Below are 13,978 nucleotides of genomic sequence, written 5' to 3'. Positions count from 1 at the left end.
TCCATCTATCATGCATGCTTTGATTCTTGGTGTGTAATTACGTTGATATTCATTGATTTCCTCATCATTGCCACGTCAGCTTCACTTTATTAGTAGAGACCCGACTTTAGGGACTTAGAGGGGTGCTACGGTTTTTACCGTACCTTCCCGATAAGTAACCTGACCCCCGAACCCGACCCGGTTTTTCACAGACCGCCTTTTCCAAAATAAGGAGTCACACTTAGGGTTTTTCTTTCTTATTTTGTTTACCCTTTAAAAATAAAACAAAAATAAGTGGCGACTCCAAGTCATTTTCAAATAATAAATAAAATCAAAATTTTCAAAATAAAAATCGAGCTCGCCATCGAGTGGGAAACGCATGAGCACGAAATGCGGGGTCCACATTACATAATTTAATAAATTAAAAATATAATCTCAACATAATAAGGTAAATCAAATTTTAAATATTTTTTTAATTGATTCAAATTATGTAATTTTTTTAATCTAATCTCAAATTATGAATCAAATTAGCCAACAAAATTAATTTACCAATTTATATAATTAGATTCAGTAAATTAAAAATATAATCTGGTGTGAATATGGCAGTGTGGGTGTGTTGATTTAAATAAGGTAAGTGTAGAGGTATTTTGATTTATTACTTTAAAAATATAATCTTGACTATGGCATTTAAATAAGGTAAAGTTAAAAATATAATCTTGACTGCAGTGTAGGGGTGTTTGATTTAAATAAGGTAAATCAAACTTTACCTTTATTATTTGTTGGATTCTTCCCCAAAACCCTTGCCCGCTATCTTCTTCCCCACCACGAAGACCACGATCTGTAGTCTCACTATCTTCTTCCCCAACACACCATGAAGACCACGATCTGCAGCCTCTCAGATGACTCGGACCTTCCCACTGCTACCATACAACCACAATCGGACTATTGGAGGGAGGAGGGTTACAATTGAAGGGAGAATGGTTGCCTTGCCGGCGTCCAGTCATCGTTGCGGCACCGGCAGTGCACCAAAGATGAAAAATCTACACTCCGGCAATGGTGGATTAGGGTTAAGTAAGTTATTCTTCAATCGTGTCTCTTTTTAAAGGCTTTTGAAAGGGTCACGAGTTTGTTTCAAATTTTCACGAGTTTTCTTTTGCAGAGGAATCTCTTATTTCTCTGAAAATTTTGATTCTTATTGTGATGGGTTTCTTTTACAAGGAATTTGTTGATTGGTTTTTTTCTTTTTTGAGTCGACTGAGTTAACTCGGGATATTAGTCGAGTCATTCGAGTCCAACCGATTCAAGGCCGAGTCTAGGTATAACTTATATCTGGTATCAGACTCGTCGCGGCCTACGTCGAGGCGGATACTACTCAGTCGAATCGTACCGGACTCGGCTGATTTTTTTAACCCTGGATTGGAGCAAATGCTTAAGAGGTTGCAAGAGATAAAAGAGCATTATGGCTTTTCTCAATATGAGGCTCAAAAGTTCCCAAAGCTGGAGTGTTGCTACTTTCCTCTTGTTGGAAGCATTATGCCATACAACTGCACTTGGAGGATAAAAACTTTTCTCAGCAATACAAAGACTTGTTGGACCACGAATAGCAAAATTGGGGAGCTCACACTCTTCCTTGAAGCTACCATCAACAACACCTTGGCATCCCTGGGACCCACTCTTGTATGGTTTGCATGGCCACTTTTGGTGTGCCATTTTCAAGCACATGTGTGCCTTTGCCAATTGTGCAGATTCTTGGTTTTATATTGCACCTTCTTACATGCTTTAAAATTGATTTTACACCCTATTTTCAATAAATTTATCTCCACATAACTTTTTCTTTTAAAATTCTTCTTTAATATTTCTTTTAGAATAATAAAATCCCGATTTTAATAAATTATTTGTTGCCAAATTTCCTTATGGCATGCATTCTTTTATTTTTCTTGATTTTTAAATAATTTATTAATTTTATGATTTTCTCAATTTTTAATAAATATGAATAAATTCTATAATTCTACAGTAATTGAATTTTCTCCAAATTCCTATGATCCTTCTCCTCATCAACAAAATGGAATTTATAGAATTAATTCATACAAAAATAAATCGGGCATTAGTGGAGCCCAACATCTCTACTTTTTTTATTTTTATTATTGGATATCGATTGATTTTGCTCGGTTTTATGACATGCATGAGATATTTTATGCTTGCTATTATACACTAACCTAATTTCTTATGAAGCACTCAGTTAGCTGCTCAAGTACGCCTTCTATCCATTATCATATGTTTGATTATATGTTTATCCATATCTTGATTATTGTATATTGTATTTATTCCTCGATATCCATAGATTAACCATTTCCTTAACTTATTATTAGTGACCTGATTTTAGGGTTTAAAGGGGTGCTACGATTTACCACCGTATCTTTCCTATATATAACCTGATCTCCGAATCTATACTTTGTTTTTCATAGACCTGCTTTTCCTTTCTAAGAGTCATACTTAGGGTTTTCTTTTTTATTTTGTTTCCCTCTAAAAAATAAAACAAAAATAAGTGGTTACTCCAAAAAAAGCGAGTCTCACTATCAAATGGAACACATGTGAAAAATGTCAGTCCACAAATAATTATTCTCGATAATTAATTATTATAATTAAAATAAATGATAATTATGATAATCAATAAGATAATTATCTCTAGAAAATCAAGAGATAATATCAAAATAAAAATTTCAATGAGACAATTCGAAGATCAAAGAAAATTTAGAGAGTTCTTGAAGAAATTTTTGGAAAACTTAAGATTTCTTGTATACTTCAAGAAAATTTGAAGATTTCTTCAAGAATCAAAGATGATTCAGATTTTTCTTTAAGAATCAAAGAAGAATTGAATATTTTTTGAGGAAAAGAAGATTTGAAGATTACTTTTTATTGGAAAACTTTGTATATGATGAAATCCTTTTTGATCCAAAATCAAGTACTAAATTATTAAAATGGTGTTTTTGTCATTGTTATTGGGAATTATTTCCCTCAAATTATAAAATTACTATTTTTCCATAGTTTCTTTATTTGGGAACATTTGGGTGTACAATTGTCATTATGTTGTAATTATGAAATTGCCTAACAACAATTTATTAACTTAGGTCAAAATTGGGAACCTAAATCCAATCTTTTAAATCATGAAGTTATGTTACCACAATTATGGTTCATTACCCCAACCTATAATATATTCTTATTAATAGTTTACCTTGATTTTATAGTATTTTAATTTAATAAAAGCACAACAGTTTCCAAATTTTTAATTATATTATTATTATTAGATTTTGTTAGAATTTTTTAAAAAAAAGTACGAGAAAAAGGAAAAGAAAATGTAAAGAAATCTTTGGCTTCATTTTATTTTGTTAACTTAAAAAATAAGTTTAACAAACTTTTGATGAAAAAACAAATTTATTTTTTTAGAATTTGTTTTGAAAACAAGTTTTCACTAGAATAACTTTTAAAGTGTTTTAAGTTGTTGGTTTTTTTTTTTCCTTTTTTGTTTATAGTTTTTGAGCAATAATTAAAAATAAAAAATATTTTGAATTTTTTTTTATCATACATAGGTTTATAATATGTTTATAGAGAATAAGCCTGGAAGATCGTATTTAATATTTGTGTTCAATTTTGACATTTTTTTTAGTATCGTTCTAAAGATCTATTTTTTGAGGATTATTTTCTAAAATGTGGGTGGAAGATGCCCTTAAATTCTCTTATTTGTTATGGGATAAAAAAAATACCATAAAAATCAAATTTGATTATATTTTGTATATTTTTAAATTCTTTGTTTCTTACATGAACGAGAAAATAAGAGAAATAAATTTTAAAAATCATTTTTTTGTTCTTTATCCTTTTTTCCTTGAGAAGACGAAGAAGAGGCAAAAGAATAATATATTTACAAAAAGTAGACACCTCTATATGCAAGTGGAGTCAAGTCTCCTCTGGAGTGTGGACTAGGGCACCGTGATGGGCTGCACTCTTCACTGCACAAGGCTTGACCTGAGACTTGGTCTTTTGCCCCTTCTTGACTGGGTTAACCCACTTCTCCAAAAGAGGTTGAGGGGTTCTTTTCATTGTAGGGACCACAACACCAAGGTTACCCAACAATATTTACTTTATTCTTTCTTCATTCTCCCTATATTTCTCCACTTGCATTATGACACATGCAAATGTTGTTGAATTGTTTGGTCGATGGTCAGTCAGAAAATGACTCTCTGGAATTAAAATTTGCATGAGCATCCAGAAAATGTAAACCTTCATGTATATATGCTTGGAACTTACTTTTTCAGAAAATGTATGATTCTCCAATAATCCCTAATTTCACACCCATAAATTCGCTATTCCACTCCCGTAATTTGTATCATGCTCCCATAAATTCGCCAATCCATTTGCAAAAGGTAGACACCTCTATATGCAAGTGGAGTTAAGTCTCCTGTGGAACGTGGACTAGGGCACCGTAGGCCGCACTCTTCTGCTGCATGAGGCTTGACCCGAGGCTAGCTCTTTTGTCCCTTTTGGAAAACTGCACTGTAGGCGCTCTCTCTTGACCAGGCTAACCCACTTCTCCGAACGAGGTTGAGGGTTTTCTTGTCATTTTAGGGAGCCCCATATTCAAAAGCTGTTCAATTATTTTGAGTATGTCCAACGAAAGAGAGTTGTTGCAACTAATTTTGTTGACTTTTCATTAAATAAAATTATATCAGTCTTTTCTTCTTCCATTCTTCTTCACTTTAGCTCACACGCTGCCACTTCATCCTCCATCCGACCCCATTTCTTTTCCCCCATTTTCTTCATTCCTCCCCCCTCCTTCTCCCATCTTCCTCTCATTTTTATTTTATTTTATTAATTCTTTTTATTATTACTCCTCATTTTCTTTTCTTCATTTTTTTTTCTTTCCCAAAAACCCATCAATCCTCATCACGGGTGAGCCATTGCCCGTTAACAATCATTTATCACTTTTCTTTTATTATTGTTTGATTTATATAATAGTGGTTTTAATGTTTTGAGTTTGCTTGATTTATTTAGTTATTTATTTATTAAATTGGATTGATTTTGATTATGAATTTAGATTTATATATTAAATTGGGTTTGAATTATATGATATTAAGTTTAGGTTATAATCCATTCATTCAATGATGTTAGGATGTATCAATAAGATGTTTTAAAAATAACAGTTTTTTTGTCATGCAGAAAAAGAACAGTTTTTTTTTTTTTTTTAATTTATTTAAAAAACGAGAGTGATTGATAAGATGTTTTAAAAAATAGTTTTTAAAAACAAAAAACAAAAAACTTGCCATCCTTCCATTACTTTTCATTCTGCTATTAGCTTCAGGTCCTACTGTGGAAAAGTTTGCTCAATGTGTCTCAATTCCGTGATTCTTGTCCCAGTACCCACCGCCTTTTACACCCCAAACACTTCTTTCAGTGCTATTCTGCAGTCTTCTACCCATAACCTCAGGTACCCCAAGCCTAAGCTTTCAAAAACAATAGAGAATCTTGTTTTTGAAAATTGTAACTTAAAAACAATTACCAAACATATGAAAGAATTTTAAATTAGTTTTCTATTTTTTAAAACTAAAAACTGTTTTAAAAAACTCCGTCAAATAAGCTTTAAATCTTCATATATATATAGGATTGAACTTACTTCTTCAGAAAATGTAGAAGTTTGTTTGACTGTGTGATTTAAAAACAGTTTTTTGTTTTTAAAAATATAAAATCGTTTTTAAAAATTTATTGCATTGTTTTTTCATTGTTTACTAGAAACAATTTTTTAAAAACAAAGTAAAATAGAGAACAATCTTTAGAGAACAAGAGTTGTTGCCACTAGTTTTTAAAAATAAAAGGAAAACATTGACCCATTTGACCATATTTTCTTAAACTTGTTTTTAAAAACTATTTTTTATTCTTTAACTTAAAAACAGTTTTTAAAACAAGTTTAAGAAAACATGACCAAATGGGTCCTAAATCTTCATGAATATATGATTCTCCAACAATCCCTAATTTCACACCCATAAATTCATTATTCCACTCCTATAATTTGTATCATGCTCCCATATTATATTATTCTTCTCTAATGATCCCTAACTCTGCTTTATTCCACTCAATAATTCCCTAATTCACTGCATGAGACTTGACCCGAGACTAGGTCTTTTGCCTCTTCTTGACCGGCTTAACCCACTTCTCCAAAAGAGGTTGAGGATGTTCTTCTCATTGTAGGGTCCACAACACCGGGTTACCCAACAATTACTTTGTTCTTTCTTCATTCTTCCTACATTTCTCCAATTGCATTATGACACATTCAAATGCTGTTGAATTGTTTTGAGTAGCAGCAACTCTAGTCATAGTCCATGCATTCGATGATGTGTAGTGTAAACCACAATCTTGAGGGTCACGTTGGAAGAAGAATTAGCTTGAAAAGGCAAGAAGCTAAAGTCAAAAATTTAAACAAGAATTAGCAGTCTCCACCCTGCAATGGTACCAACTAAGAAGACCAAACGGCAGGACCAAATTACTAATGCCACTATCACACTTGCAATTTGTCGAGAAAGTAGCAGTATAGGTAGGCAAAAGATAAGCATGGGTCTCCAAAGTCTGCTTTGCTTAGATTTTAGTGGGGCAGAGGGGGGTGATAATGGTATATTATATTGATAATGAATAAGAGAGAAAACACCAAAAACAAAAAGGACGGTCCAGAAATCGGGCTGATTTCTTTGCGAGGATTACGGTGTTGGGTAGCGAAAACGTTGTTAAATAATGAATAACAATTAAATAAAATGGGGGAGGAAATGGGGTTCGGGTTTCCCTCTCATGGTATATTTTAAATGTTGGGGAGGAGGAGAGTGGTGGGGGGTGGGGGCCAAGGGGCGAATCTGATGGAGGGGTCAAGCGGGGAGAGAATAGCATGGTATATTTCTGATTATAATTAAGATAGAGAATTCCAAGCACAATTAAGGTTGATGGATTTAGTATGAGTTAAAGAGGAATTAAAAATAAAAAATTTCATTAAAAACAAGTTAATACATATTCACTCCTTTTAAGTATTTCATAATCAAAATGCACAATCTTTTAGTATTTCATAGAATTAACTTATAAAATGTGAAGAAGATTTCGAAAGTATAATTAAGATAGAGAATTCCAAGCACAAGGTTGATGAGGTTTTTTTTAGTGCATTCATCATTGAGTTGTAATTATATCAAAGTTGTTAAAATAATTTATTAAATTATTAAATAGGTTTCAATCTTTTAAAATAGGAGTGACATTGGAAGCGAGACTACCAAGTCAATAACCAATGCTTTTGGACCACTTACATAGTTTCATGGATGTCACTTTGGATGGGACTGCATTGAAGCCCTTTCCCACCTCCTCGACCCACTTCTTCCAAGAAGGTTGTTGCCCACTGATTACTCTCCCTTCCTCAACCCTTTCTTTTATGAACCTCATACTCTCCTTCACAACTACCTTTTCTTCTTGCTCTCTCGGAGAAAAGATGCATCTTTTTTCACCTTATGTTTTAGTGCTTTTTTGGGTGCATTGCTTCACTCCCATGGTGTTGTCCATCAATTTAGTTGATGAGTTTGCTCTTATTGCCTTAAAAGCCCATATCACATATGATTCCCAAGGCATTTTGGCAACAAATTGGTCTACCAAAAGCTCCTACTGCAATTGGTATGGTATTTATTGCAATGCTCCTCATCAAAGAGTTTCTACAATCAACCTCTCTAACATGGGTCTTGAAGGAACTATTGCACCACAAGTCGGCAACCTCTCCTTTCTTGTTTCCCTTGATCTTAGTAATAACTACTTCCATGACTCTCTTCCCCAGGATATTGGTAAGATTCTCATAAATTTTGTCTACTTTATGACAATACTCATGTTTCTTGCTTCCATATTTAATATCAATAAAGGTAATTCATGTTTGGTTCCAAAAAATTTAAGAAAAAATGCGAGTAAAAAAAATTAAAGAGGAAAAGTAAAAGAAAATAAAAAATTATTTTCAAATCAACAAATTATTTTTGTATTTTGTTTTAAATTCATTTTACTTATTTTAACTTTTTTTATATAAAGGTCAAATAATTTGAAAATACAAAAGTTTTAACCGATTTTAATTATAAATGATTTTCTTCTCCAATCTTGGGGCATGATTGGGATTATGATGATGTTTGTCTTTCAAAAATGACGAAAGGAAAACAATTAAGTTGTGATAAAGATTGTTGAGTAATTGATAAATTATAGTTTCAAAAATAATAATTAAATATTTGGTAAATTGGATTGCTAAATTATTGTGATCATGTTTGATATAAAATTCATAATTAAATAAATTATTATACAATTTAAAAATTAGTTCATTTTTTATCATTTCTTATTTTTGTTTCTTCTATTTTGAATGAATTCAAGTAAACATAATCATACTGGTTGTAATAATTTTTATTTTAAATTTTAGAATAAATAATACCAAACACAAATTAGAACATCTTTCATTTGATAGTTAATTTTAAATATAGAAACTTTTGATCCAAAAAAAATTAAATTATTGAAAAAAAACAACATAATTTGAGGAAATATATTATACATTAAAATGAAATAAAATATCTAATAGATATGAAATCATTTCATATATATATAACTTAATTTAATTTAATATAATATAGTTAAAGCTATTATATAATATTTATTTGTGACAAACAATAGTAGATATTTTTGTTGTTAATATTCCCAATAAAAAATAAAAATAAAACACCAATTAGCTAATTATATTCTATACTCAACATTTGTGTTACGTGTATAGTTAGTTTCACAAAATATTTGATAATATATTATAGAGTAAGAGACATTATTGTACACAATTCAAACCATCATATAGGCTACCTAAATATTTGGCAATCATCAATACGTGATTCATGATATGTTTTCCTCCAAATTAGTGCTATTCATGACAAGTTTTGCTCAATATTAGTGTCTCTTTTAAATATTATTGTTATGTTTGATTTCAAGAAAGTATTGAGAAAAAAATATTAACGAAAATAATTTTTTATATATGCTTTTACTATAAAAAATATATAAAAAATAAAATATAATTAAAATCAATTAAAACTTATCTATTTGAAAACACCGAGTACTTGCACTCGAGTTACGCCCCCTCATTTACAAATATAATAATGTGGAAAAGGAATGGCAAAACGGTGAATAATTGGGAAAAATAGGGGCATTTAGTAAGGTCATTCTCTTTTCGGAAGTGGTAGCACCGTGGAGTCCAATCGGGGTGGTCCCGGGGCTTGGACAATAATCTGCTGCATCGCCTACCACGATACTTTGTCTCCAAATGTATTTTTGTTTTTTACAATAGAGCTTAGGATGGGATGGATAAAGAATGGTTCAGATTGTTTAGTGAAACGAGAATAGCGTGGGACTGTTTTCGATTATGGTTGTCATTTTGTGCCAAGTGGTCACCCGCTCCCTTGTCTTTGTCTCGTGTCACAAGTTGTTTATTTTAGGTTGTTGAATCTCATATTAAAGTTGTTATAATTTTTCTTTTTAATGTTAGGTAAGTGCAAGGAGCTTCAACAGCTGAATTTATTTAATAATAAATTGGTTGGAGGCATTCCAGAAGCCATTTGTAATTTATCAAAACTTGAAGAGCTATATCTCGGCAATAATCAGTTGATTGGTGAAATTCCAAAGAAAATGAATCATCTTCAGAATCTGAAGGTATTGTCAATTTGTCATTCCCAATGAACAACTTAACAGGTTCCATACCGGCCACCATTTTCAACATATCTTCTTTGCTCAATATTAGTCTCTCCAATAATAACCTCTTTGGGAGTCTTCCCATGGATATGTGCTACGCCAATCCAAAGCTCAAGGAGCTTAATCTTTCATCAAATCATTTGAGTGGAAAGATCCCCACTGGTTTAGGCCAATGTATAAAGCTTCAAGTAATTTCCTTAGCATATAATGATTTCACGGGAAGCATACCAAATGGAATCGGTAACTTGGTGGAGCTTCAGAGATTGTCTCTACGGAATAACAGCTTGACAGGTAACACTTTTTCTTTCATCTATTTATTTTTTTTCCTTTTTATTCTCTCACTTTCCCTCAAGCTTTTAAAGATATAAGCAAAGCGTTATTGTTTTTCCAACCCATTCATTTTAAATGTGTTGTAGGAGAAATACCTCAATTATTGTTCAACATCTCTTCCTTAAGGTTTTTGTCTCTGGTAGCAAATAACCTAGAAGGTGAAATCCCCTCCAATTTGTCGCATTGCAGAGAGCTCCGAGTGCTATCATTATCTTTCAATCAGTTCACTGGAGGCATTCCACAAGCCATAGGGAGTTTATCCAACCTTGAAGGATTATATCTTAGTTATAACAAATTGACAGGTGGAATTCCTAGAGAGATTGGGAATCTTTCAAATTTAAATATTTTGCAGTTAAGATCTAATGGGATAAGTGGCCCTATTCCTGCCGAAATTTTCAATATCTCTTCATTGCAAGGGATTGGTTTCGGTAATAATAGCCTTTCTGGGAGTCTTCCAATGGATATTTGCAAACATCTTCCTAATCTCCAATGGCTCTATCTTTATCGGAATCATCTCAGTGGTCAACTTCCTACAACTCTATCCTTATGTGGAGAGCTCCTGTACCTGTCACTATCAGTCAATAAATTCAGAGGAAGCATACCAAGAGAAATTGGCAACTTATCAAAGCTTGAAGAGATCTATCTAGATGACAATAGCCTCGTAGGTTCCATTCCAACTTCATTTGGTAATTTGAAGGCCTTAAAATATCTTCAGTTGGGAACAAACAATCTTACGGGGACGATACCAGAAGCTCTTTTTAACATCTCTAAACTACAGACCCTTGAGTTGGTGCAAAATCACCTTTCAGGCAGTCTCCCACCAAGTATTGGCACTTGGCTCCCGGATCTTGAAGGGCTTTTTATAGGAATCAATGAATTTAGTGGAATAATTCCAATGTCTATTTCAAATATGTCGAAACTTATCCAACTACAAGTATGGGACAACTCCTTCACTGGTAATGTGCCAAAAGATCTCGGTAACCTGACAAAGCTTGAAGTTCTCAACCTTGCAGGCAATCAATTGACTGATGAACACTTAGCCTCTGGGGTTAGTTTTCTTACTTCTTTGACAAATTGCAAATTTTTGAGAAATTTGTGGATAGGTTATAATCCTTTGAAAGGTACTCTTCCAAATTCACTAGGGAATCTTCCCATTGCTCTTGAAAGTTTTACTGCATCAGCCTGCCAATTCAGAGGAACCATTCCCACAGGAATTGGTAATTTGACCAATTTGATAGAGCTGGACCTAGGAGCTAATGACTTGACAAGGTCAATTCCAACTACATTGGGACGGCTACAGAAGCTCCAACTGTTGGACATTGCTGGAAATAGAATACGAGGATCCATTCCAAATGATCTTTGCCATTTGAAGAACTTAGGATACTTGGGTTTAAGTTCTAACAAATTGTCTGGTTCAATCCCAAGTTGTTTTGGAGATCTTCCTGCGCTACAAGAACTCTTTCTTGACTCCAATGTGTTAGCTTTCAACATTCCTACATCCTTGTGGAGCCTTAGAGATCTGTTGGATCTTAACTTCTCTTCAAATTTCTTGACTGGTAATCTACCTCCCGAAGTTGGAAACATGAAGTCCATTACAACATTGGACCTATCAAAGAACCTTATTTCAGGTTACATTCCAAGAAGGATGGGAAAACTACAAAATTTGGCTAAACTCTCCTTGTCCCAAAATAAACTACAAGGCTCAATACCTATAGAATTTGGTGATTTGGTAAGCTTGGAATCCTTGGATCTATCCCAGAACAATTTATCCGGAACCATTCCCAAGTCATTGGAGGCCCTAATTTATCTCAAGTATCTAAATGTTTCTTTGAATAAACTACAAGGAGAAATTCCGAATGGAGGACCTTTCATAAACTTCACTGCTGAATCGTTCATGTTCAATGAAGCCTTATGTGGAGCACCTCATTTTCAAGTCATGGCATGTGATAAAAACAACCGCACTCAATCATGGAAGACAAAGTCATTCATCTTGAAATATATTCTATTACCAGTCGGATCAACAGTAACTTTAGTGGTTTTCATTGTTCTGTGGATACGTAGACGAGATAACATGGAAATACCAACTCCAATTGATTCATGGCTCCCTGGAACACATGAAAAGATTTCACACCAGCAGCTTCTTTATGCAACAAATGACTTTGGTGAAGACAATTTGATTGGGAAAGGAAGCCAGGGCATGGTATATAAAGGGGTATTATCTAATGGCTTGACTGTTGCTATAAAGGTTTTCAATTTAGAATTCCAAGGAGCCTTGAGGAGTTTCGATTCAGAATGTGAAGTGATGCAAGGGATTCGCCACCGAAATCTTGTTAGGATAATTACCTGTTGCTCAAACCTCGATTTCAAAGCGTTGGTGCTCGAATATATGCCTAATGGAAGTCTTGAGAAGTGGTTGTATTCCCACAACTATTTTTTGGATCTCATCCAAAGATTAAACATTATGATAGATGTAGCATCAGCATTAGAGTACCTTCATCATGATTGTTTGAGCCTTGTGGTGCATTGCGACTTGAAGCCCAATAATGTTTTGTTAGATGACGATATGGTTGCACATGTGGCCGATTTTGGGATCGCAAAGTTCGAGTCCCCTCAGGGCCACTGGAGGTTTACCCGGTCGTTAACTTCAGGGCTCCGTGGGATTAGTCGAGGTGCGCGTAAGCTGGCCCGGACATCCACGGTTATCAAAAAAAAAAAAAAAAAAAAAAAAAAAAAAAACTCTTGACTGAAACAGAGTCTATGCAGCAAACAAAGACCTTAGGCACAATAGGCTATATGGCACCAGGTAAAGTTCCTTGCTACTTATATTCCTATTTACTACAATTTTTTTTTTTTAATATCTACCTTATTTTATTTTTATTTCTTCGAATTTATGACCAAAACTAACATCACACACAAGCAGAGCATGGCTCAGATGGGATAGTATCCACAAAGAGCGATGTTTATAGCTATGGGATCTTGTTGATGGAAGTATTTGCAAGGAAGAAGCCTATGGATGAAATGTTCACTGGGGATCTAACCTTGAAGACTTGGGTAGAGTCATTATCCAATTCAGTGATACAGGTTGTTGATGCTAATCTATTGAGAAGAGAAGATGAAGACCTTGCCACAAAGCTAAGTTGTTTGTCCTCTATTATGGCTTTAGCTTTGGCATGTACAAGCGATTCACCTGAGGAGAGGATCGACATGAAAGATGCGGTAGTTGAACTCAAGAAGAGCAGAATCAAACTGTTGATGTAAGGATTATTTCAAAAGATGGGATGGAAGATGTCAATAGTTCAAAGGAAGCCAAAAGTCGGAAGTTGGAGCTGGTTAAGAGTACACAAAGCAATATCCCAGGCACTGTTAAGTATATGTCATGGTTCTACATGTTTAATTTCTTTGGTATTTTTCACATGACGACCAAATGTGAAAAAATCATTTGTCTTAACAATTTTTTTTTCCTTCTTTAATGCTTTTTGAGAACCAAACATAAGCTAAGGGATTTGTGGTGATAGATTATCTTAGCATAATTTTCAAATGATTGAATGACCATGAAAATCATGGTTTTAGTCTTGAGTAATATCGTCAATAGAAACATAGTTTCCAAATACATGTAGTTTTAATGAGCTATGTGTGTTAAAGTTTGTTGTGTGCTCAAGTAATTTAGCATATCAATTTCCTCTTCTTGCCTTGATAGTCCATCTAACCCATGGCTCTAAGGGCATTTTTGGTAAACTTGAGAGAACTACCTCAATTCTTATCCTATCATTAATATGATTTATGATTTATATAAGACTTGAAAAACTTGAAACTCTTGTCAAACATGTAATGATTTACCTAAAATATAACAATGAGAAGAACCATTAAAATATTATTTTAACAATTTTATTAAAAATGCGGTGGA

At 33.3% G+C, this 13,978-nt stretch overlaps 1 protein-coding gene across 2 annotated transcripts in view; it reads left to right on the top strand.

The window, feature by feature from the left end:
• The window catches only part of LOC117923495 (probable LRR receptor-like serine/threonine-protein kinase At3g47570), a 78,157-nt gene extending 64,442 nt beyond the window's left edge, over nt 1-13,715 (top strand). The window contains exons 1-5 of one of the 2 annotated variants that reach the window (XM_034841810.1): nt 7,437-7,829; nt 9,745-10,035; nt 10,161-12,672; nt 12,810-12,877; nt 12,995-13,715. In XM_034841810.1, coding sequence (XP_034697701.1) covers nt 7,487-7,829; nt 9,745-10,035; nt 10,161-12,672; nt 12,810-12,877; nt 12,995-13,332 — 3,552 coding nt within the window. In that variant the 5' untranslated portion in view covers nt 7,437-7,486 and the 3' untranslated portion in view covers nt 13,333-13,715. Of the gene's footprint in view, nt 1-7,436; nt 7,830-9,744; nt 10,036-10,160; nt 12,673-12,809; nt 12,878-12,994 lie in introns of those variants that run through there. The other variant, XM_034841809.1, reaches the window with a different exon arrangement.
• Nucleotides 13,716-13,978: the final 263 nt, after the last annotated feature.

Source organism: Vitis riparia, chromosome 10 (genome assembly GCF_004353265.1).
Source record: "Vitis riparia cultivar Riparia Gloire de Montpellier isolate 1030 chromosome 10, EGFV_Vit.rip_1.0, whole genome shotgun sequence".
Classification (NCBI taxonomy): domain Eukaryota; kingdom Viridiplantae; phylum Streptophyta; class Magnoliopsida; order Vitales; family Vitaceae; genus Vitis; species Vitis riparia.
The sequence above is the reverse complement of the archived record's forward strand: the minus strand, read 5'-3'. Positions and strand labels throughout refer to the sequence as shown.